General features: G+C 42.7%; 1 protein-coding gene across 1 annotated transcript in view; it reads left to right on the forward strand.

The window, feature by feature from the left end:
- Positions 1-17940: 17940 nt before the first annotated feature.
- LOC143689443 (uncharacterized) overlaps positions 17941-23871 on the forward strand; it is a 35698-nt gene continuing 29767 nt past the window's right edge. Inside the window, exon 1 of the mRNA XM_077167802.1 lies at positions 17941-18013. Coding sequence (XP_077023917.1) covers positions 17941-18013 — 73 coding nt within the window. The remainder of the gene's footprint in view (positions 18014-23871) is intronic.

The following is a 23871-nucleotide window of genomic DNA, read 5'->3' on the forward strand; positions in this document are numbered from 1 at the left end:
TTGTATCCAGTCCTGTTGCACAGTCTGTATCCCTTCAGCTCCAATTACCCAATATCTTACCCTATTCTATCTCCTGATGGTTTCTGTTACCAATGAAATATTCCAAGTTTATTCACTAATGTCAGTTCATATCATTGAGACCATACAGTATTTGTCCTTTAGTTTTTGGCTAACCTCACTCAGCATAATGTTCTAAAGGTTCATCCATGTTGTTACATACTTCATAAGTTTATTCTGTCTTAAAGCTGCATAATAGTCCATCATCTGTATATACCACAGTTTGTTTAGCCACTCGTCTGTTGATGGACATTTTGGCTGTTTCTATCTCCTTGCAGTTGTAAATAATGCTGCTATAAACATTGGTGTGCAAATGTCCGTTTGTGTCTTTGCCCTTATGTCCTCGGAGTAGACACCTAGCAGTGGTATTGCTGGGTCATATGGCAATTCTATATTCAGCTTTTTGAGGAACTGCCAAACTGCCTTCCACAGCGATTGCACCATTTGACATTCCCACCAACAGTTAATAAGTGTGCCTCTTTCTCCACATCCTCTCCAGCACTTGTCATTTTCTGTTTTGTTGATAATGGCCATTCTGGTTGGTGTGAGATGATATCTCATTGTGGTTTTGATTTGCATTTCTTTAATGGCCAGGGATGTTGAGCATCTCTTCATGTGCCTTTTGGCTATTTGTATTTCCTCTTCCTTTTTTTTTTTTTTAATCTATACTCTGTTTACACATGAAATTTAAGCACTTAGCTTTGAAAACTGTAGGCTCTTCTAAAAAGCTGGTAAAAGAAACCTCACTGAGATAGAAGGAAAATGCCTGCACTATTTTCCAAAAACTGGAGAAAAGCAGATGGCCTTCTGCATCATAAACCATCCTCACAAATATGACTTGAGCAAGATCTGGTAAGATCCTGGGATCAGAGATTGTTTCAAAAACAACCTTTAACTTTAAAAAAATTGTTCCTTGGTAATAACAATATTAAAACTGATACTTTGTTTCCTCAACACTTGTGAGTTTTCTTGTTTTAAGCCAGAGGAAATCATTGTCTCTCTCTTCCCACCTGTAAGGAGAGTAAATAAAATTTAGGACTCTCTTGAATCTCATATTTAAGCAACACATTTGAGAGCCTGTGTCTTATTTGAATTAATACCACTGAGCAGAGCAAGGTGGCCATGTTTTCAGCATTGCCGTATAGACCAGTGACTCTCAATCCTGGGTGCATGTTAGACTCACTTAGGAAATTTGGTCTAGCCCCAGTCAGACCAAATGAATCAGGATTTCTAGAGCTGGGGCCTAGGCAGTGTTTTTTAAAAGCTTCCCAGGTACTTCTAGTGTACAGCCAGGATTGAGCACCCCTAATATAGCTAAACTAACATATATCCCTATTATGGGAGAAGAGGTTTCGCCACTTCATTTGGATTTTCCTGACTAATGAAAAAAGACTCCATTACAATAGAAGAGACAATAAGATTAATTCAAACTCTTATGCCATTTACAACTGTAATTCCTCTAAATATATTATTTCCTTTTATTTGGTGTTAAAATTTTAAAAATATTACCCTATTAGAAAAACAGAGTCCCTCAGATTTCTCTTTTTAACATTCTTTTTTTTTCTTTTTTTGCAATGACATCTTTGCTGGTGGTTAAAATTTTCTGTGATAACTGACACTCTCCTCACTAGCAGGAAAGACTTCAATTCATTTAATTTCATCAGACTTTTCAAGATGATACCTTTTTGTTGTTGCAACCATGTCTCAGGGTCAGAGAAATAGACATGCAGGCTTCTGGTGTCAGTGTTTTCCATACAGGGCAACACAATCTGATAAGGTAGCCAGTGGTTTCACATGGCTACTTAATTTTAAATTAATTAAAGTTAAACATAATTAAAAATTCAGTTCCTCAGTCTTACTAGTGACATTTCAAGTGCTCAGTAGCTAGTGGCTGCCTTATTAAACCAGCAGATACAGACTATTTCCATCACCACAGAGAGTCCTATTGACAGCACTGAACTCAAGAGTGTGGGTTAATTTGTGCAACTATCCATGGTTTAATCCTGGGCTTTAATGGAACACAGAGGCCCACGCTGCCTGTCTGTGAGTGATCTTGTGTGAAGAGGAAGGAACTGCAGCACAGAGAGCTCGGCACTTAAGGCTGAAGGAGGCAGGTTTGCTGTGAGACAGTGAACCCCTCGGGAGCTGAGGAGTAAGTGAGCCGATGACAGAGGTGAGGGTCCTTTCTTTCTAAACAGTTATGTCCTCCACAAACACTAGCGATGTTAGAATCATATACGTATGCTGGATAACGTCACCATCTCATCCAACTACAGCTGATGATGTCTCGATTTAGCTACCGTGTTTGACTGGGCAAACAAACGCTTGCAACGCAGAGCAGAAAACAAACATATCAGCTGGCCCTCTGTCCATTCCTGCCCCCAGCTGAGCACCACCTGTCAGCCGAGTATGGTGTCGGTGATGGATGCTTGACCATGACTCGTGGCTTATCTGCACTTCAGAGATGCTGATCTGAATCCGGTGTGACAAGAGAGCTGAATACAGAGAAACCCACTACCACCCTGTAGGATTGTTGGCACCAGAACAATCACCACCTTCGGATTATTCCTCCAGTTTATCCCTTCAGTTTACTCCAGCTCTGCTGGAGTGCAACATTCCCAGTTAACGAAAGGAAAGGTCACCTCTGTTGCACTCTTAGTTTTCCTCATATCAGCAGCACAGCTCTGAGGCTGGTCTGCTCGGCCATTCGGTGGCCAGAAATAGGGGCTTCGAGTCCACCAGTCCATCCCCGGGGAGTCACTGTTGCAGGCCTGGCCTGCTGCCCACACAGGTCCCAGAGTGGTGCGCTCTGAGTGGTGAGCTCTGAGTGGTGCGCTGAGTGGTGCGCTCTGAGTGGTGAGCTCTGAGTGGTGCGCTCTGAGTGGTGAGCTCTGAGTGGTGCGCTCTGAGTGGTGCGCTCTGAGTGGTGAGCTCTGAGTGGTGAGTTCTGAGTGGTGAGCTCTGAGTGGTGAGCTCTGAGTGGTGCGCTCTGAGTGGTGCGCTCTGAGTGGTGAGCTCTGAGTGGTGCGCTCTGAGTGGTGAGTTCTGAGTGGTGCGCTCTGAGTGGTGAGTTCTGAGTGGTGAGCTCTGAGTGGTGAGCTCTGAGTGGTGAGTTCTGAGTGGTGAGCTCTGAGTGGTGAGTTCTGCAGGGGAATGAGAGGAGGCAGAAAGCCAAATGGCAGAAGGTTATATTCCCCACCCCTCTCCACTCCAGTCCTGGAGGAGTCCTCCCTCTGTCAGACAGAAGCTCTAAAGGGGTGTGTATTCTTCAGATTGAGTGACTCCAGCATCTTTCTGATTATACTTGTTTTCTGAGTGAAAAGTGGGAATACACCCATATTTCTCTACTGGAAAAGGTTTAAAAACTGTTCAGATGTATATTAAATGTTTGGAGAAAAGGAGCTTGAGCCTGTGCAAACTGTTGAGGGGCAGGGCTTAGCAAAGAATACTGATCAAGGCACCCGAGGTGGCTGATGCGGGATGTGGATGAGGGAAAGCCTCACGGGAACGACAGGGTATATGTGCCTCTGCGGTGTCGGAGATGTGAGGCTTCTTTTTTGACTTGAAGGAAGCAGATCTCAGATTGTTCCTCTACTGAAGCATTCATTAGCAGAGCTTGGGAGACAAGCTAACACAAAAACCGATAGGCAAAATCACAGATTATTAAAGGAGAAAGCTCTGCTCACCCAGAGGCCCATGAACTGAAATGTGTAAAAAAACGGCTTGACCAATCAAGGTGATAATGACAGTCTTAAGAATCTTGTGGGAGCACAATAAGAAAAAGTAATAAAAAGCATCCAGATTGGAAAGGAAGAAGCAAAATTATCTCGATTTGAAGATAACATGACTTGTATATAGAAAATCTTAAAGAATCTACTATTTGATTTAATAAACCTACTAATACTAATAAAAGTTGCAGGGTACAAGATAATATATAAAAATCAATTGGGGTGCATGGGTAGTTCAGGGATTAGAATGCCCCTCTTCCATGAGGGAGACCTGGGTCGATTCCCAGACTATGCAACCCCCCCAAAAAAAATCAGTTGTATTTCTAAACATTAGTAATGAACAATCTGAAAATGAAGGCAAGAAAACAATTCCATTCACAATTAAATCAAAGAGAATATAATACTTTGTTGGGGACAGAATCATATTCCCCAGAAAACATGTTCAAGTCCTAACCCTGGCTCTAAGGGTGTGAACTCATTGAAAATCCTACTAAGATGATACTAAATTGAAGCCGGGTGGACCTTAATGCAATATGACAGGAGTCCCTGTACCAAAGGAATTTTGGACATGGAAACAGAAGCTACAGAGAGACCAAAGCAGACAAATAACCATATGGGTTGCCAGCAAGCTCTCCCCAGAGGACCACGGACTTCAGAGAAAGCATGACTTGCTGATACCTTGAATTGGACTTTTAGCCTCCAAAACTGTGAGACAATAATTTTTTATTGTTTAAACCAACCAGCCTGTGGTATTTGTCATAGCAATCCTAGCAAATTAAGATATAAATTTAACAAAATAAATACAAACCTTGTACCCTGAAATGTACAAAACATTGCTGAAAGGAATTAAAGAAGACCTAAATAAATAGGAAGATATCACCATGTTCATGGATTTAAAGACAATATTATTAAGACGGCAGTACATCCCCAAATTAATCTACAGATTCAGTGCAATCCCTATCAAACGCCCAGTTGACTTTTTTACAGAAATTGACAAGCTGTTCCTAAAAAAACATATGGACCTGGTATATGAATAGTTCAATGGTACACGTCTCACCTGCCATGCAGGAGACCCGGGCTCAATTCCCAGCACTCTAAAAAAAAAAAAAAGACATTCAATGAATGGTGCTGTGACAACAGGATATTCACATGGAAAAAAAACAATGAAATGTGACCCCCCCAACTCGCAGCATAAAAAAAAAAAGGATAATAAAGGAACCCAGAATAGACAAAACAATGTGGAAAAAGGAGAATAAAGTTGAAGGATTCACACTTCCCAATTTCAAAACTTACTAGAGCGTTACATCAATCAAGGCAATATGTTATTGGCATAAGGATAGACATTTAGACCATTGGAGTAGATTTGAGAAGCTAGAAATGAACCCTCACATTAACGGTCAATTGCCTTTTTTTTTTTTTTTTGCATGGGCAGACACCGGGACTCCAACCCGGGTCTCCAGCATGGCAGGCAAGAACTTTGCCTGCTGAGCCACTGTGGTCTCTGCTATGGTCAACTGATTTTTGACAAGAGTGCCAAAACAATTCAATGAGGGAAAGAATAGACTTTTCAACAAGTTGTATACAGATAATTGGAGGTTCACATACGAAAGAATGAAGATGGACTCCCTCCTTAAACAACACACAAAAATTAATTCCAAGTGGATTAAGGGCCTAAATGTAAAAGCTAACATAAAATTTTTAGAAGAAAGCATAGGAGTAAAGCTTTGTGATCTTGGGTGATCTTATATATGATACCCAAAGGATAAGCAACAAAAGAAAATATTTGTAAATTATATATCTGAAGAGACTTGTATCCAGAATATATAAACAGCTCTTACAATGCAATAATAAAAAGACAATCCAATTTTTTAACCCAATTTTTAAAATGGGCAAAGCCTCTAAATAAAAATTTCTTCAAAGCAGATATACAAATATCCAATAAGAAGATGAAAAGATGCCGAAAATATCTCATTAGCTATTAAGGAAATGCAAATTAAAACCATGAGATACTGCTTCGTACCCATACAGGAAGTATAATTTAAAAGACAGATAGTGTTGGTGAGGGTGTGGAGAAATTGAGGGCCTCATAAATTTCTGGTGGGAATGTTAAAATGGTGTACCTTCTTTGGAAAACAGTTTGGCAGTTTCTAAAAATGCTAAACCTGGGGTTACCATATGACCCAGCAATCCCACTCCCAGATATATACCCTGGGGAATTGAAAACATGTCCACAAAAATACTTGCATATGACTTTTCATAAGAACATTATTCATAATAGCCAAAAAGTGGAAACAACCCAAATGTCCATCAGCAGATGAATGGATAAACAAAATGTGGTATATCCATACAATGGGATATTGTTGGACAGTAAAAAGAAATAAGGTACTGTTACATGTTATGACATGGATGACTCTTGACAGCATTGTACCAAGTGAAAGAAGTCAGACACAAAAGACCACATATTGTAAAGTTTTTTTATTTGAACTATACAGAATAGGTAAATCTCTACATAGAGAAAGTAGATTATTGATTGCCTACAGTGTAAGGGATAGGAGAGAGCACTGCTAATTTGTAAGGGAGTATTTTTTGGGGGGGGGGTTGATGAAAATGTTCTGAAATTGATTATGGTGATGATTGCACAACTCTGAATATACTAAAAACCACTGAATTGTACATTTGAAATGGGTGAATTATATGGTACATGAATTATATCCCCCCAAAAGAATGCTGTTGAAAAGCAAAAGGCAAAATATCTGGTGGGGCTTTCCCCTGAGTGATGGAGGACTGTCAGCGTCCACTAGAGCCTACAGCCTTGCTCTTCAAAGTGCAGAGGCTGGACCTGCAGCATCTCAGGCCCCGCCCAGGTCCATTCAATCAAAATTTACATATTCAAACATCCCAAGTGGTTCCCAAACACTCTAAAGTTTGAGAATTACTAGAAGGCTTTAGACTCTAAGGAAACAAAATCTAGAATAAGTTAAGTCGTAATTGATAAAAATTAACTTGTATTTAGCTTTTCTTTTTCTTTACATATTATTTTGCCTTTTAAAATTTATTTTGGAAATCAAGAGCAGTGCTTTGAGATAGCTAAATATTTGCACTATTATTTAGACATAAAGGAAATGCCTATAACTGACTTCCCTTAATCAATTCACCCAACTGCACACTGCCCTCCATTCCTTCTGAAATATATTTTGCATGTGCCTGAGCTGTGCTGAGTATTGCATGTGCCTGAGGTGTGCTGCTTTTCCAGACAGTGTTGTGTGTCAGTCCTCACCAGCCAGAGGATACTCCCTTAGATGATGTAAATTGTTTGCTTATGAACATTCAGATCTCACTTATTGTAACAATGTAATCCAAAAGATGTATGTACACCAATGAAACACAAGGGCAAAAAATTTGCTAGCTAAGTGAAAAACTTTGGAAAGATAAGATATAAGTGAATTATTTTTAAAAATGCTGTCTAAATTTAGAGGAGAAAGTGATAATCTGGAAGGATCTGGCACTCCGATTGCTTAGCATCTGTCTAAATTCATGCTACACTTAAGTAACCAAAACTGGATACTCATAATCAGTTATGAGTGTGGTTACATAAGAAAGTCTGTTCCATATTCCAATCAGCTGACCCACACTCAAAGAGAAGGCTCTGGGCCTATAAGAGATTAGCGAGGCACATTTCATTTGTATGTTTTGGGTTAAAATATTTGCTATAGATCTTTTTGTTATTAATTCCCACTTTGACTTTATTTTTTAATTAATGCACCAACTACTAATCCTAATTGCTTTGGAGAACTTCTACTGTAGTTATATTGACCATTACAGAGATAATTAGCTGACTCTTATGTGTTCTTATTTTTCTCAAATTTCCCCATCTAAGAAAAACCTCCCTTAAGCCTTCCCTTCTTGTAAAAGGCATCAGCTTTCACCCAGACAAATGCTGAGGTGCAAATAAGCTTTTCATAGTTTCCAAAGTCTGAAATAGTTTATAGTTTTCAAAATTATTTCTGTGATATTACCTAAGAAGAAACTCACTTAAAAAACCTGCTGTCTGGGCGGGCCGCGGTGGCTCAGCGGGCAAAGTGCTTGCCTGCCATGCCGGAGGACCTCGGTTCGATTCCCGGCCCCAGCCCATGTAAAAAACAAACAAACAAAATACAATAAAACAAGAAAATGTTTAAAGATGTTTCCTTTCCTTCCTTCCTTCTCTCTGTCTTTCCTTCCCTTCCTCCCTCTCTCTTTAAAAAAAAAAAAAAAAAAAAACCTGCTGTCATTTTAAGTCCACCAGTTATAAAGACCAGTAAGACTCTCCTGAAAACTACCAACCGGTAGTTTTCACGATCCCTTTGAACTCATTTTTTTTAAGCAGTACTAAAATGATGTTGGTAGTAACATAGTTTCCCTGAAATGAACATGGGCACAATATGGCTAAAAAATAGAATGGCCAAACATGACTCTGAGATGGGTCCCATGAGGAAGGTGGCAGAATAAAATAGGATCAGTAGTGATGGCATAATTCAACATTCAGTTCAGATCGTGAATCAGTTCAGATATAGAATCAGGCAATATTTTTACCTGGAAATGATTCTCAAACTTCATGTACAAATGAAAAATCAGAGGCTCATATGGGGAAAACTGTAAAACACTGAAAGGCGTAAAAGTGTGTAAAAAAAGATACAGTGTTCAGGAGTTAGAAGATTTAATAGGGTAAGATATCAATTCTCCCCAATTTATCTATGATCTTCATGTAGTTACAACAAAAATATCACATAAATTAATAATCTGATTCTAAAATATGCATATAAGCAAAAGGCCAATAATAATCAAGACATCCTGGGGAGGGGGCCTTCCCTCACCATATACTGAGACATCATAAATCTATAGCTATTTAGACAGTGTAATGGTAAACCATGTGACCCCTGGAATAGAATAGAGAGCCTAGCAACCACAACCTCATAGAGCACTAATATATGACAGTGGAACTAGGGAAAACTTATTATTCACATACACACACACACACAAATGAAATTAGAACCCTACCTTTCTCCACGTGCAAAAAAAAAAAAACCCTCCAAAAATATGTAACAGTTCTTTTTTAAATACCTAAGTGAATATATTTTGGACCTTGAAATAGGGAAGATATCCTTAAACAAGGTGCAAATAGTATAAACTGTCTTAAAAATGACTGATAAATTTGACTATATTAAAATTAAGAACATCTACTTATCGAAAGGTATCTTAAGCAAGTAAAAAGACAAGTTATAAACTAGAAGACATTTGCAAGAAATTAGTATAAATGATTAGCATAAAGACCATGTGAAGAACTTCTATAGATTAATAACAGATAAACAAACAAACAATACAAATAACTCAGTAGGAAAAAATGAGCAAAAGACATGAGCACTTATTTCAGAGGACAGGAAAAACACACAAAAACATGTTCAATCTCATTAGCAATCAGGAAAATGAAAATCAAGACCACAATGTGTTAATATTTTATCTGCATTCAAATGACAAAAAGTTAAGACTGACAATACTATGGTTAGAGAGGATGTGGATCAATAGTCTCTTGCACATTGCAAATAAAAACATGTATTAGTAGAGCCACTTTGGTAAACAATTTAAGAAAATTTTGTCAAGTTAAATATGTATATGCCCTACAATGTAGCAATACCCCTTTTAGATATACTCTATCTCCTGTACTTGAACATCAAAGAATATAAGAATGGGGCAAGATGGCATCGTAGGGAGGTGTGAAATTTAGTTTGTCCTCCAGGGCATCTAGTTAATAACCAGGAACTATCTGGAACAACTGTTTGGGGGACTCCTGTGACCAGACACACATCATACACCAATACAGAAGGGGTGGAAGGATCAAGATCACAGCACAAAAGAAATAGAGAATTTGAATATTACAATAAATGAGCTAGACTTAACAGACATTTATAGGACATTACACCCCACAACAGCAGGATACACCTTTTTCTCAAGTGCTTGTGTATCATTCTCAAAGATAGACCATATGCTGGGTCACAAAGCAAGTCTCAGCAAATTTAAAAAGATTGAAATCATACACAACACTTTCTCCGATCATAAAGGAATGAAATTGGGAATCAATAATAGGCGAAGTGCCAGAAAATTCACAAATATGTGGAGGCTCAACTGCGGGGTTGGCAGCCGAGGTTCCTCGTGCTCCCCCCGCCTGGGGAGGCCGGGGTTTGCAAAGTCCCGGTCTTGAGGGGTCTCTGCGCCAGCGAACGGGGATGGCGGTGATCAGTCGCCTCCGGGGGACTCGAGCTGGTCTCGGAGCGCGCACAGCCGACGAGAGAAAATGACGACCATGGGACCAGGAGGAGATAGCAAGTCTGCGCACCAGGATGTTTATTTGAGGAAGTACAAGGGTTTATATAGCGGTAAGGAGAGGGTGGAGATAACTGGGAGAAGGGATGGTGTCTGATAATGATTGGTTGGGTAGGATATGTGTTTGTTTCCGATTGGGTGCGGGGTTTGCACGTATAGTTATATTAGCATGATAATGAGTTAAGCAGGTATGTTAATGAGTTAAGCCACATTATAATGTGTGGTTAGCTTTTGTCCTATCAGGTATGAGAAGCAGGATGGTATGATACGGGGTGATATATGCGGTTACTATGCTATCCTATGAAGAGGTAGCTAGCGTGTGGGGTGATATACTTGTCATAGGTTGCTGGGCAGATAGCTGAAAGCTGGGGCCGTTTCTAAAGAGGAAGTTAACTGAGGCCTAGTTTGGTCGAGAAGAATCTGAAGCCTAAGGCCTAGGAGCATAAGTATGGCTATACAACAATTCCCCCTCTTGTTTTATTAAAAGGAGAGGAATGGGTTGCAAGTTGAGGAGAGGAGATGAAGCATGCCTGTTAGGCCACAAGTGGTTGGTAGGCTCCCTGGGGGCCTGCGAGGACAGGGCTCGCCTCGTTCGCAGGCCACGCACCCCAGAGGATATATTAATCCTCTGAGTGGGCAACACTTGCCAACCAAACTTGAGCCTGCTGGCGATTGCTTGCATCCGAAAAGGGGCTTTGAAGCTCGAGGGCTGCTAACGCAAGTAATTTTGTTTGTTTTTTATGAATTGAGATTTGTTTACGGAGGCAACGGAAGAGTAGGATGACAATAATAATAGTGATTATAAGAAGGCCGTAGAAAATGAGATTAGAAGGCTGAAGGAAGGAAGTGATCTTGCGAAGGAGGTCGGAAAAAAAGGAAGCTGAGATTTTGGGGACTACCGTGTTTTCAATAGCAAGTATCTGCGTTTGAAGGTGATGAGTATAGTTCCAGAAGGACTCGTTATAGGAGGTAAAGATCCAGTCACGCAAAGTAAGGCGGGGTTGGGAAGTGTTAACAACAACAGGGGTAATACAGAGGCGGGTAAAAGGGTAACATCCATCGCACGTGGAGGAAGCGAGTTCATAGAGAGCTGAGATATCGAGGGCTAAAAGGTCAATTTGTTGTTGCAAATTGAAGACGGCGCGGCGCATGAGAAGATTTAGATTGTTTTGGTTGCCCAGTGCACCGGCGGCAGTTTGAGTGAGGTTGTCGATGACGTCTGCGGTCGTAGATGTTTGGGAGAGCACGATGGCTGCCGTGGTAGCAGCGGCTATAGACGCAACGATTGCGGTGGCGATCGCGGCAGATATACCAAAGTCTCGCCTGCGGCGGGAGATCGAGGGTAGGTCCTCGGTTCTAACCGTATATGGAAGCTGTGGGGCTACCCAGGAGGACACGTTTAGAGGGATCCACATTAATCGGGGCTGTAAAACAATAAAGGCATATGAATAAGAGTGTTCCAAAAATTCGCAAGGACACAGTCTTCGAAAGTATCCGTACTGTTGCAGAGAAAGAAGAAGAATGGCAGGTTGACAAAGACAGCGGTGTGAACAGAGAAATTACTGACCCAAGAAAAATCGCTAAGATCGAGTAATGGGGGCTTGTATGGTAGGGGGCCAGAGATGGCATCGCGGATGATTGTTGCCACCTCGACCGGCATGACGCCTATGAGAGGTCGCAGATCAAGACAGGAGTATCTGCCACATAAGTAGTGGGCAGTAATTTGATTGTATATACCAGTAGTGTTGATATTATCACCAGTGGTATAGAGGGTAAAGGAAGTAGTTGGATAAGGAGCGATTGGGTGATGGCAGTTTTCCCAGGAAAACTGTCTGAGGAGCGGTGGGGAGTAGAAAGGACGAGTCCAGTTATGCTTATTGCATAGGGGGGTGGGCGGACGGGCATGACGATGGGGGTTAATATCGGCGTGGTTGCCCGTGGCTTTTCCAGGGAACCACCAAATAGAATGAAGGAGATATCCAACGATTTTGTAATTAAAGGCACTGTGAATGCGGATCTCGCCAGCATAGTCAACTATGGTGCTATTTCTGAGGAAAAGACAGTTGGTGTAAGAGTTAGGACACGGCATTTTCGCTGAATTATTAGTAAAGTTCTGGAATGTGGTTAGCTTAAACACGAGCGCATCTTTTGGCGGGCGGCGATCTGAGATGTTCATAGGGGCCTGGGAAGGCAGAAGAAAAGGGTCACAGGGAAGCTGGAGTGAGCAATTGCTGAGCTGAAAGGAAGGAAAGAAAGGGCTATTAGGGGTGATGAAGAGAACTCCGGGGGGACGTTTGGACGGCGGCCCAGAGTTCTGCGGCAGAGCCTGTGGAAGCAAGTGTTAGCATGATTACAAGGAGTTGGGCTAAGGTAGGGTGCGGATCGTTGCACTTAGCCCGTGCTGCATGGTATAGAAGAAAGAGTCGTCTTTTTTGGCTTGCTGGGTCTTCCTGCGGGGAGTCTTCTTCAAGGACCAGTTGAGTCATTTGATAGACCATCGTCCTCATTCTGCATCGCTCGCGTCTGCTTGGTCTCCGTGGCTGGTCTGATGTTTCTTGCTGGGATCCAGATTGGTTGTGACTCATTTTCTGGAAAGACACAAGCAAAACCGCGCCCCTGGGCAAGGAGAGGGGCTGGCCCTTGCCACGTATTGGTAGCTGGGTCACGCCAGCGAACTGAAGGGACCAGGGAAGGCCTGTATGAAGGTCCCCAATGTTTATGCAGGGGAGATAGTCCTTCTTTATCAAATGTGAGTAAGTTGAGGTGTATGAGGGCGGCTGTGACAAGGTCACCTGGTGAGGCCTGAGGGAGATTACTCCTCTCTTTTTCTATTTGGATTTTTAGCCTGCGATTTAAAGATTCCACCATGGCTTGTCCTTGTGGGTTATAAGGGATTCCAAAGTGGTGGGTGATGTTATAGAGGTGCAGGAAGGCTGCAAAGGAGGTGCTGCGGTAGGCAGGGCCATTGTCTGTTTTTAGGTCCCAGGGAATTCCCATAAAGAGGATTCCCTGACGAAGTGCTTTAATGCAGTGTTTGGCGGCTTCCCCTGGTAGGGGAACAGCATAACACATGCTTGAGTAAGTGTCTACAATTACATGCAGATATTTCAGACGCCCGAACGAGGAGATGTGGGTGACATCCATTTGCCATCTGGCATTGGGCTTAAGGCCACGGGGATTTACGCCTTGCGGCTGCAGGGGCCCAAGCGGGGCAAAAGGCACGCACGTTGCGCAGCTGCGGACTATGTGTTTACAGGTTTCCTTGGGCAGGCCACAAAGATGGTGTAAGGAGTTGGCTGAAAAGTGAAATCTGTAGTGGAGTTGTTTGGCTGTATTAATGGAGTCACCGAGTGTGTTGACAGCTGAGACAGAGACTGCTTTATCGGCTGCTTCATTGCCAGCTGCAAGCGGTCCAGGGAGGCCGGAGTGGCTGCAAATGTGTGCAATGAACCAAGGTGCCTGCCGCCGCTCTAGGAGGAGTTTTAGATCGGTTAGAGCATCATCGATGGGTGTAGAGTCAGGGAAGAAGGTCGCGAGGGCGAGTACGCAACAAACTTGGAAAGTGTATAAGCTGTCAGTGAAGATGTTTAATGGCTGGTGTTGGTATAAATTGAGTGCTCGTGTTACAGCAAGGATTTCACCAACTTGGACTGAATGCTGGTTGGTATGAGTGAAATGGTTAGGTTTGTTTTGTCCGGGATGAAAGGCCACGAGAGCGAATTTGGTTTCTGATGCATCGGTGAATACTGTGGTCGAGTTTGGAAAGGGAGCTGAAGAGGGGAATGGATGAAAAGGATTTTGGAAAGGCAGGTGTGATATGCCTTGTAAAAGGCGGTGGCTCAGGTAATGGTTGTCAAAGTCGCCTGAAAATATTTCTAGGAGTATTTGCATGTCGGTGTTGTTTTGGATTAAAAGGTTAGTTTGTTTAGCATTTAGTGGCCAGATGATGGTGTTGGGTTGGACTCCGAAAGTGTGAAGGGCTAGTGTAATTAAGTCTGTAGCCAGGTTGATCCACATTTGGATTGCCGGGCAGATTTTTCGGAGCTTGCTTTTAGCTGGATGAGCCCACATCAGGGGGCCCTCCTGCCAAAGCACTCCGGTGGGTGTGATGTTTGTGTTTAAGACTAGAGCTGACAAGGGACACTTAGGGTCGTATCTTTGTAGCTGACACGCCCCAAGGTGCATGTTAACTGTTTGCAGAGCTTGTTTAGCCCTGGTGTCGAGCTGTATGGGCTGTCCTATGACTTCCGGGGGCTGTCCTTGTACTTGCAACAGTTTAAAGAGAGGCTGAAGCTCAGCAGTAGTGATAGGTAAGGCTGAGCGGAGCCAATTAATTTGCCCGCAGAGTCGTTGGCGCTCCGTAAGGGAGACTCGCTCTGGTATGGCTAATTTAGGTGCTGATGGGGTGACATGCCGTCCAATCTTAAATCCTAAAAAGGAGAATGGAGGCCTGAGTTGGATTTTGTCGGGCTGTATTTTTAAGCCTAGTGCAGAAAGATTGGTTATAAGCAGGTTAAGGACGGCGTTTAGATTGTTAAGGTCTTCTGTGGCTATGAGGATGTCGTCCATATAGTGAATTATGTGGGCCTTGTCCCACAAGGGGATAATGGCATGATTGACGAAATGTTGGCAAATGGCCGGGCTATTGCGCATGCCTTGAGGAAGAACTTTCCACTGGTATCATTCAGCAGCGCCAGCATGGTTAGTGACAGGGACCGTGAACGCGAATCGGGGCCTATCTCGCTCATGCAGTGGAATTGAGAAAAAACAGTCTTTAATGTCTATAGTGGCTATGTGCAGGTGAGAAGGTATGGCCACTGGGTGTGGTAGTCCAGGCTGCGGGGAGCCCATAGGCAGAATGTGTTTGTTAATTTCCCGCAGGTCATGGAGAAGTCTGAATTTGCTGGAGGCTTTTTTGCAAATGACAAATACTGGTGAGTTGTATGGGCTAGTGGATGGTTCAATATGACCAGCTTCCACTTGCTCCGCTACAAGGGTTTTAAGGACAGTAAGTTTATGGGGAGGTAAGGGCCACTGCTCCACCCATATAGGCTCCTCTGTGTCCCACTGCAGAGGAATGGGTGCGGGAGGTGTTATGCGAGCAGTGGCGTAAATCATTGGGGGGGCTGTGTGGTATTGCTGGCCCCCGCGGCTGTGGGAATGGCTCGTCCCCAGAGGGCTTGGCCGATTGTGGTTAGGAAGCATTCTTGAGGGGGCTGCGTGGTAATATATGCCCCCGAGGCTGCTAGGATATCTCGCCCCCATAAAATTTGGTCAATAGTGTTTAGGAAGAGAGGTCTGAAGGTACCAGAGTGGCCTTCCGCATCCTCCCATTTAATGGGAGTGGCGGAACGCAGGGAGGGAGCGGAGCCCGTGGCTCCGATGACAGAGGGTCCCTCCTCTGTTTTCCATTGGGTCATAAAGCGTGCAGGTAGACATGAAATTTCCGCCCCAGAGTCAACAGTGCCTGTATACCAGCGATTGTTTATTTTAATTTCGCGGATAGGCTTGTTGGGTGTTATAGGGATTGTCCACATTATGGCTTGGGGCCGGTTTTGATCCGGTTTTGTGTCTCTTGGGAGTGGGGCTGAGACATGCCCCCCTTCAAGTTTAAAGGCTGTGCTCTGCTAGAAGAGCGGCAATCCTGAGCCCAGTGATAGCCCTTGTTACAGCGAGGGCAGGGCGTAGGAGGCCTGCATTGGGGCCTGTTTGGCGGTGGGCTAGGTGTTGTGCAGTTTTTAGCAAAATGTCCTGTTTTGCCGCACCTGAAACAGCCCGATGTTAGGGTCATGGCCGTGGTGATGGCCTGGGCCAGTGAAGCTGCACTAGAGTCTATATTGCTACATAAAAGGACCCAATCATGCATGGCTTTTTCCTTAATGGGCAGTATCGCCTGCTTACAGGCGAGACTAGCACCCTCGAATATAAGCTCCTTTGCAAGGGCGGTTTGTGCTTGTTCCCCCAGCACTTTTCGTTCGCAAGTTTCTGTAACTCGCGAAACAAACGAGGCAAAGTCCTCGTCCTTCCCTTGAGTGAGTCTAGTAAATTTTTCAGGCTTAGCTGCTGAGCAGGAACGGAAGGCGCGTAAAGCGACCTCTCTTAATTGGAGCCAAAACCCCGGAGGAGCTTGTGCATATTGCGCTGGGAGGGAGTATAAACCCGTTCCAGTATACGCTTCTGCTGGGAGATTAAGTCCAAGCGCCTGACCGGTAACAGCTTGTTTTTCTGCCTCTGAATTAAAATGTGCTCTCCAATCAATGTATTGACCAGGAGTGAGAATGGCTTGGGCTAGCGAGGTCCAATCATGGGGAGTGCATAGCTGTTGTGATATCTCCTCTAAGAGGTGGGTAGCATAAGGACTAGCAAAACCATCCTCTTTTACCGCTTTGCGGAGGCGCTTGACCTCGTTGGGTTTGAGAGGGTACCACGCAAGAGGGCACTGGGGATTAAGCTCTGTATTCATAGGAAAACAGGCAACAGGTGGCGGCAGGAGAGGCTGCGGGGCGAAGGGGTTGTTGGCAGTAAAGGGATTGGGGGCATTAGCAGGCGGCCAAGATGGCGTGGCCAGCTGGAGGGCAGGAGTACAAGATGGCGGGCAGGGTGGGGCCGAAGTATAAGATGTCGGACAAGGCTCCTCCCTCTGTGGAGGGGGGGCAGATGGGAGGCATTTCCCTTTTTTGTTCGAGGGAGAAGGAGGAAGTGGCTCGCAAGATGGTGAGGAACCGCCATCCTTAGGAAGGGTGGGGTAAAGGCACTTCCTGTTTTCTTTGTCTCCATTCGAACAAGAAGGAGGAAGTTCGCCATCCTGCTCCATTACTAGATTGTTAAGTTTGGGAGGACAGAGCTCGAGCTCATTATTCAGTTGCTCAAATAAGGATTCAGAGTCCGAATCAGCGTTATTATGAGATTCTTCTGTATTATTCAAGTTAGCGGCTGATAAGACTTCTTGGGGGGCGCCACCGGTCGGTGGCCGTGAGCCGTGAAGGCAGGAGTGAATGGTAATGAGCGTAGGTAAGAGTCCGGGGGGGAAACGTTTGTTTTCATGCTCCATTTTTTGGGTGGCCCGATCAATGAGTTGGTCATAAGTAGCAGGGTCCCACAAGTGGCAGGTGATAAGCCATGGGTTGAACGGGAGCAGGAGGTCCCAATAAGCTTGGAGCTGGCGAACCGAAACTTTGCATTTATGAGTGTCTAGCAGGGCTGCCAGCGCACAGACCTGCGGCGCTTGGTGCACCGAAATGCGGTTGCCCATTGTATCACAGTAGAAAGAGAGAAAAGTAAGACTACTGTTTTAATTTAGGGGAAAAATACAAGAACGTTAATGCAAGCTATTATGAGTAGAAATGCTATGGTGAGCAAGATTTTTTGAAAAGGATCCCAGTCGTTCGGGGCAACTTCCGCCAAAATTATAGCAAAGATTAAAGCAAGAGAGCAAATTAAGAAAAGCCAATAAGGCGAGTATTTCATGGAGAAGGGTTTTAGAAGGGCTTGCTCGGAGTCCTTAGTATTAAAGGACGAGCACGGGGTCCCTCGCCGTTAGGGACGGGGGTGCTTACCAGTCGAGCGCGGCGATCAGGGCTGGCGAGAAGACGGAGAGAAAGGTCCCTGTTTGGGCGCCAGTTGCGGGGTCGGAAGCTGAGGTTCCTCGCGCTCCGCCCGCCTGGGGAGGCCGGAGTTTGCAAAGTCTTGGTCTCGAGGGGTCTCCGCGCCAGCGAACGGGGATGGCGGTGATCAGTCGCCTCCGGGGGGCTCAAGCTGGTCTCGGAGCACGCTCAGCCAACGAGAGAAAATGACGACCATGGGACCAGGAGGAGATAGCAAGTCTGCGCACCAGGACGTTTATTTGAGGAAGTACAAGGGTTTATATAGCAGTAAGGAGAGGGTGGAGATAACTGGGAGAAGGGATGGTGTCTGATAGTGATTGGTTGGGTAGGATATGTGTTTGTTTCCGATTGGGTGCGGGGTTTGCACGTATAGTTATATTAGCATGATAATGAGTTAAGCAGGTATGTTAATGAGTTAAGCCACATTATAATGTGTGGTTAGCTTTTGTCCTATCAGGTATGAGAAGCAGGATGGTATGATACGGGGTGATATATGCGGTTACTATGCTATCCTATGAAGAGGTAGCTAGCGTGTGGGGTGATATACTTGTCATAGGTTGCTGGGCAGATAGCTGAAAGCTGGGGCCGTTTCTAAAGAGGAAGTTAACTGAGGCCTAGTTTGGTCGAGAAGAATCTGAAGCCTAAGGCCTAGGAGCATAAGTATGGCTATATATACAACAATCAACAACACACTCTTAAACAACAAGTGGGTCAACGGAGAAATTACAAGAGAAATCAGTAAATATCTCCAGGCAAATGAAAATGAAAACACAACATATCAAAACTTATGCGATGCAGCAAAGGCAGTGCTAAGAGGGAAATTTATGGCCCTAAATGCCTACATCAAAAAAGAAGAAAGGGCAAAAATTGAGGAATTAACTGTCCACTTGGAAGAACTGGAGAAAGAACAGCAAACTAACCCCAAAAGCAAGCAAAAGGAAAGAAATAACAAAGATTAGAGCAGAAATAAATGAAACTGAGAACATGAAAACAACTGAGAAAATAAGTAAAACTAGAAGTTGATTCTATGAGAAAATCAATAAGATTGATGGGCCTTTAGCAAGATTGACAAAAAGAAGAAGAGAGAGGATGCAAATAAATAAGATCAGAAATGGAACAAGAGACATAACCACTGACCCCACAGAAATAAAGAAAGTAATGATAAGATACTATAAACAACTTTATGCCAATAAATACAACAATGTAGATGAAATGGACAACTTCCTAGAAAGGCATGAACAACCAACATTGACTCAAGAAGAAATAGATGACCTCAACAAACCAATCACAAGTAAAGAAAATGAATCAGTCATTAAAAAGCTTCCAAAAAAGAAAAATCCAGGACCAGATGGCTTCACATGTGGATTCTACCAAACATTCCAGAAAGAATTAGTACCAATCCTGCTCAAACTCTTCAAAACAATTGAAGTGGAGGGAAAGCTACCTAATTCATTCTATGAAGCCAACATCACCCTCATACCAAAACCAGGCAAAGATATTACAAAAAAAGAAAACTACAGACCAATCTCTCTAATGAATATAGATGCAAAAATCCTCAACAAAATTCTAGCAAATCGAATCCAGCAACACATTGAAAGAATTATACATCTTGACCAAGTAGGATTCATCCCAGGTATGCAAGGATGGTTCAACATAAGAAAATCAATTAATGTAATACACCATATCAACAAATCAAAGCAGAAAAATCACATGATCATCTCAATTGATGCAGAGAAGGCATTTGACAAAATTCAACATCCTTTGCTGTTGAAAACACTTCAAAGGATAGGAATACAAGGGAATTTCCTTAAAATGATAAAGGAAATATATGAAAAACCCACAGCTAATATCGTCCTCAATCGGGAAAAACTGAAAACTTTCCCCCTAAGATCAGGAACAAGACAAGGATGTCCACTATCACCACTGTTATTCAACATTGTGTTGGAAGCTCTAGCCAGAGCAATTAGACAAGAAAAAGAAATACAAGGCATCAAAATTGGAAAGGAAGAAGTAAAACTATCACTGTTTGCAGATGATATGATACTATATGTCGAAAACCCTGAAAAATCCACAGCAAAACTACTAGAGCTAATAAACAAGTACAGCAAAGTGGCAGGTTACAAGACCAACATTCAAAAATCTGTAGTGTTTCTATACACTAGTAATGAACAATCTGAGGGGGAAATCAAGAAACGAATTCCATTTACAATTGCAACTAAAAGAATAAAATACTTAAGAATAAATTTAACTAAAGAGACAAAAGACCTGTACAAAGAAAACTACAAGAAACTGTTAAAAGAAATCACAGAAGACCTAAATAGATGGAAGGGCATACCATGTTCATGGATTGGAAGACTAAATATAGTAAAGATGTCAATTCTACCTAAATTGATTTACAGATTCAACGCAATACCAATCAAAATCCCAACAACTGACTTTTCAGAAATAGAAAAACCAATAAGCAAATTTATCTGGAAGGGCAGGGTGCCCCAAATTGCTAAAAGTATCTTGAGGGGAAAAAAAACGAAGCTGGAGGTCTCACACTGCCTGACTTTAAGGCATATTATGAAGCCACAGTGGTCAAAACAGCATGGTACTGGCATAAAGATAGATAGATATACTGACCAATGGAATCGAATAGAATGTTCAGATATAGACCCTCTCTTCTATGGACATCTGATCTTTGATAAGGCAGTCAAGCCAACTCACCTGGGACAGAACAGTCTCTTCAATAAATGGTGCCTAGAGAATTAGATATCCATATGCAAAAGAACGAAAGAGGACCTGTATCTCACACCCTATACAAAAGTTAACTCAAAATGAATCAAAGATGTAAACACCAGGTCTAAGACCATAAAACAGTTAGAGGAAAATGTAGGGAAATATCTTATAAATCTTATAATTGGAGGTGGTTTTATAGACCTTACACCTAAAGCAAGAGCACTGAAGAAAGAAAGAAAGAAATGGGAACTCCTCAAAATTAAACACCTTTGTGCATCAAAGAACTTCATCAAGAAAGTAAAAAGACAGCCTACACAATGGGAGACAATATTTGGAAATAACATATCAGATAAAGGTCTAGTATCCAGAATTTATAAAGAGATTGTTCAATTCAACAACAAAAAGACAGCCAATCCAATTACAAAATGGAAAAAAACGTGAACAGACACTTCTCAGAAGAGGAAATACAAATGGCTAAAAGGCACATGAAGAGATGCTCAACATCCCTGGCCATTAGAGAAATGCAAATAAAAACCACAATGAGATATCATCTCACACCCACCAGAATGGCCATTATCAACAAAACAGAAAATGACAGGTACTGGAGAGGATGTGGAGAAAGAGGCACACTTATTCACTGTTGGTGGGAATGTCAAATGGTGCAACCGCTGTGGAAAGCAGTTTGCCGGTTCCTCAAAAACTGAATATAGAAGTGCCATATGACCCACCAATACCATTGCTAGGTATCTACTCTGAGGACATAAGGGCAAAGACACAAACGGACATTTGCACACCAATGTTTATAGCAGCATTATTTACAATTGCAAGGAGATGGAAACAGCCAAAATTTCCATCAACAGATGAGTGGCTAAACAAACTGTGGTATATACAGATGATGGACTATTATGCAGCTTTAAGACAGAATAAACTTATGAAGTATGTAACAACATGGATGGACCTTGAGAACATTATGCTGAGTGAGACTAGCCAAAAACTAAAGGACAAATACTGTATGGTCTCATTGATATGAACTGACATTAGTGAATAAACTTGGAATATTTTGTTCATAACAGAGACCATCAGGACATAGAAATAGGGTAATATATTGGGTAATTGGAGCTGAAGGGATACAGACTATGCAACAGGACTGGATACAAAAATTCAGAAATGGACAGCACAATACTACTTAACTGTAATATAATTATGTTAAAACACTGAATGAAGCTGCATGTGAGAATGATAGAGGGAAGAGGGCTGGGGATATATTGAAATCAGAAAGAAAGATAGATGTTAAAGATTGAGATAGTATAATCTAGGAATGCCTAGAGTGTATAATAATAGTGAAATGTACAAGGTACAATTTTAAAAATGTTTTTGCATGAGGAAGAACAAAGGAATGTCATTATTTCAAGGTACTGAAAATAGATGGTAATTAATATTTTAAAATGTCACCTTCTGTGTGAGACTAAAGCAAAAAATGTTTATTTGTTACAAAATTTATATTTTGACTAGTGCATTTCCTAATATAACTTATGTAGATAGTTTGATTGAATGCCATAAGTACTTGAAATCTCAGGTAGGACATGAGATTTTGTTGGTTTGTCCAGAGTGATGCCCTGATGAATCCCAGAGTGATTCGATCAGTGAGTGGAAAAGTATCTGCAAAGCCCCCTTTGGGGAGTGGTGAGAACGGGGAGAAATTCAACTTCCCCAAGTTGAATTCTTGATATTCTCACAAGTAGTGTGGACAACCAAAGCTATAGGCAGAGCCCCCAGTTTTGGGGTTTGTTCATATGAAACTTAACCCCACAAAGGATAGGTCAAGTCTACTTAAAATTAGGTCTAAGAGTCACCCCCAAGAGAACCTCTTTTGTTGCTCAGATGTGGTCCCTTTCTCCAGCCAACACAACGAGAAGCCTCACCACCCTACCCCTGTCTACATGGGACATGACTCCCAGGGGTGTGGACCTTCCTGGTAACATGGGACAGAGATCTTGGAATGAGCAGAGACTCAGCATCAAGGGATTGAGAAAAACCCTAGAAAGAGCTGAGACTTAGCATCAAGGGATTGAGAAAACCTTCTCAACCAAAAGGGGGAAGAGGGGAATGAGACAAAGTGTCAATGGCTGAGAGATTCCAAACAAAGTTGAGAGGTTATCCTGGAGGTTATTCTTATGCATCAAGTAGATATCACCTTGTTGTTCAAGATGCAATGGAGAGGCTGGAGGGAACTGCCTGAAAATGTAGAGCTGTGTTCCAGTAGCCATGTTTCTTGAGGATGATTGAATAATGATACAGCTGTCACAATGTGACTGTGTGATTGTGAAAACCTTGTGTCTGATGCTCTTTTTATCTACCTTGTCAATAAATGAGTAGAACATATGGAATAAAAATAAATAATAGGGGGAACAAATGTTAAAATAAATTTAGTTTGAAATGCTAAAAAAAAAAAAAAAGATCACAGCACAGAACTGTAAGTACTCCCAAGCTATGAAGGCTGGCACCCCTCCCCCATGGGCACAGCAGGCTGTTTTTCAGTTACTTTCCCATGGGAGAGGAAGTAATCTCTACTAGGTGCAGGGGAAGGTAACCCAACCAAGTTTCAATTGCAGAATTAATGAACAAATTTAAACTGCTGAATACAAACTCTGAGCACAGATAAACTTGAACAAGATGAAAAGAACAAGGAGTTCTCTTCCCAGCAGCCAAGAAGAGGTGGGGCTGATGGAAAAAAAAAAACAACGATGTTTTTTTGGAGATGGCTGAGCTCAGAAGACTAGAATAGGCCTGTAACCCACATAAAGGGGCACATAGCGCTGGGTACCAACTCTAGCTCTCAATTGGTGAACCCACATAGAGAGGGTCTGGAGTATACCTCTGAAAAGGATTTTCCCCCCATTTAAAAAAAATTGTAGCAGCCCAGTAAATAAAGCTGTAGGCAACCTTAGGTTTCAGCACTGCCCTAGATAAGGGTGGAGATAAGCTTTGTCTGAGAGATAAAGTAGTCAGGTAAAAGATATAATTGCCTAAAGGGTGTATCTTCCACCCAAAAACAGGGGACAGGGCCCAGCACAAGTGACAGCTCTCACTTAGAGAATTCAGACCCCAGGGACTGGAAAACAGGAACAATTTAGATCTGCCTTCTGCCTCAGCATCTAGCTAAACTATACCCCTGGCAGGGACATGGTCTGCTGATAATCAAAGGCTCCACACCACTTTAAGCTGGTGGGGAGCTCTGGGTTGACTAGCACCACTTGCTGTGCAGGATAGGAAAAACATAGAATCAAGAGGCCTTACAAGGACTGGCACCCTGCTGGGTCTCATCCTCAGGGAACCCTGGTACTTATTACACACTCAACATTAATCCTGGGCCTGTTTTGTCTTGGAAAATCTGACTGGGGTCA

Source organism: Tamandua tetradactyla, chromosome 7 (assembly GCF_023851605.1).
Source record: "Tamandua tetradactyla isolate mTamTet1 chromosome 7, mTamTet1.pri, whole genome shotgun sequence".
Classification (NCBI taxonomy): Eukaryota; Metazoa; Chordata; class Mammalia; order Pilosa; family Myrmecophagidae; genus Tamandua; species Tamandua tetradactyla.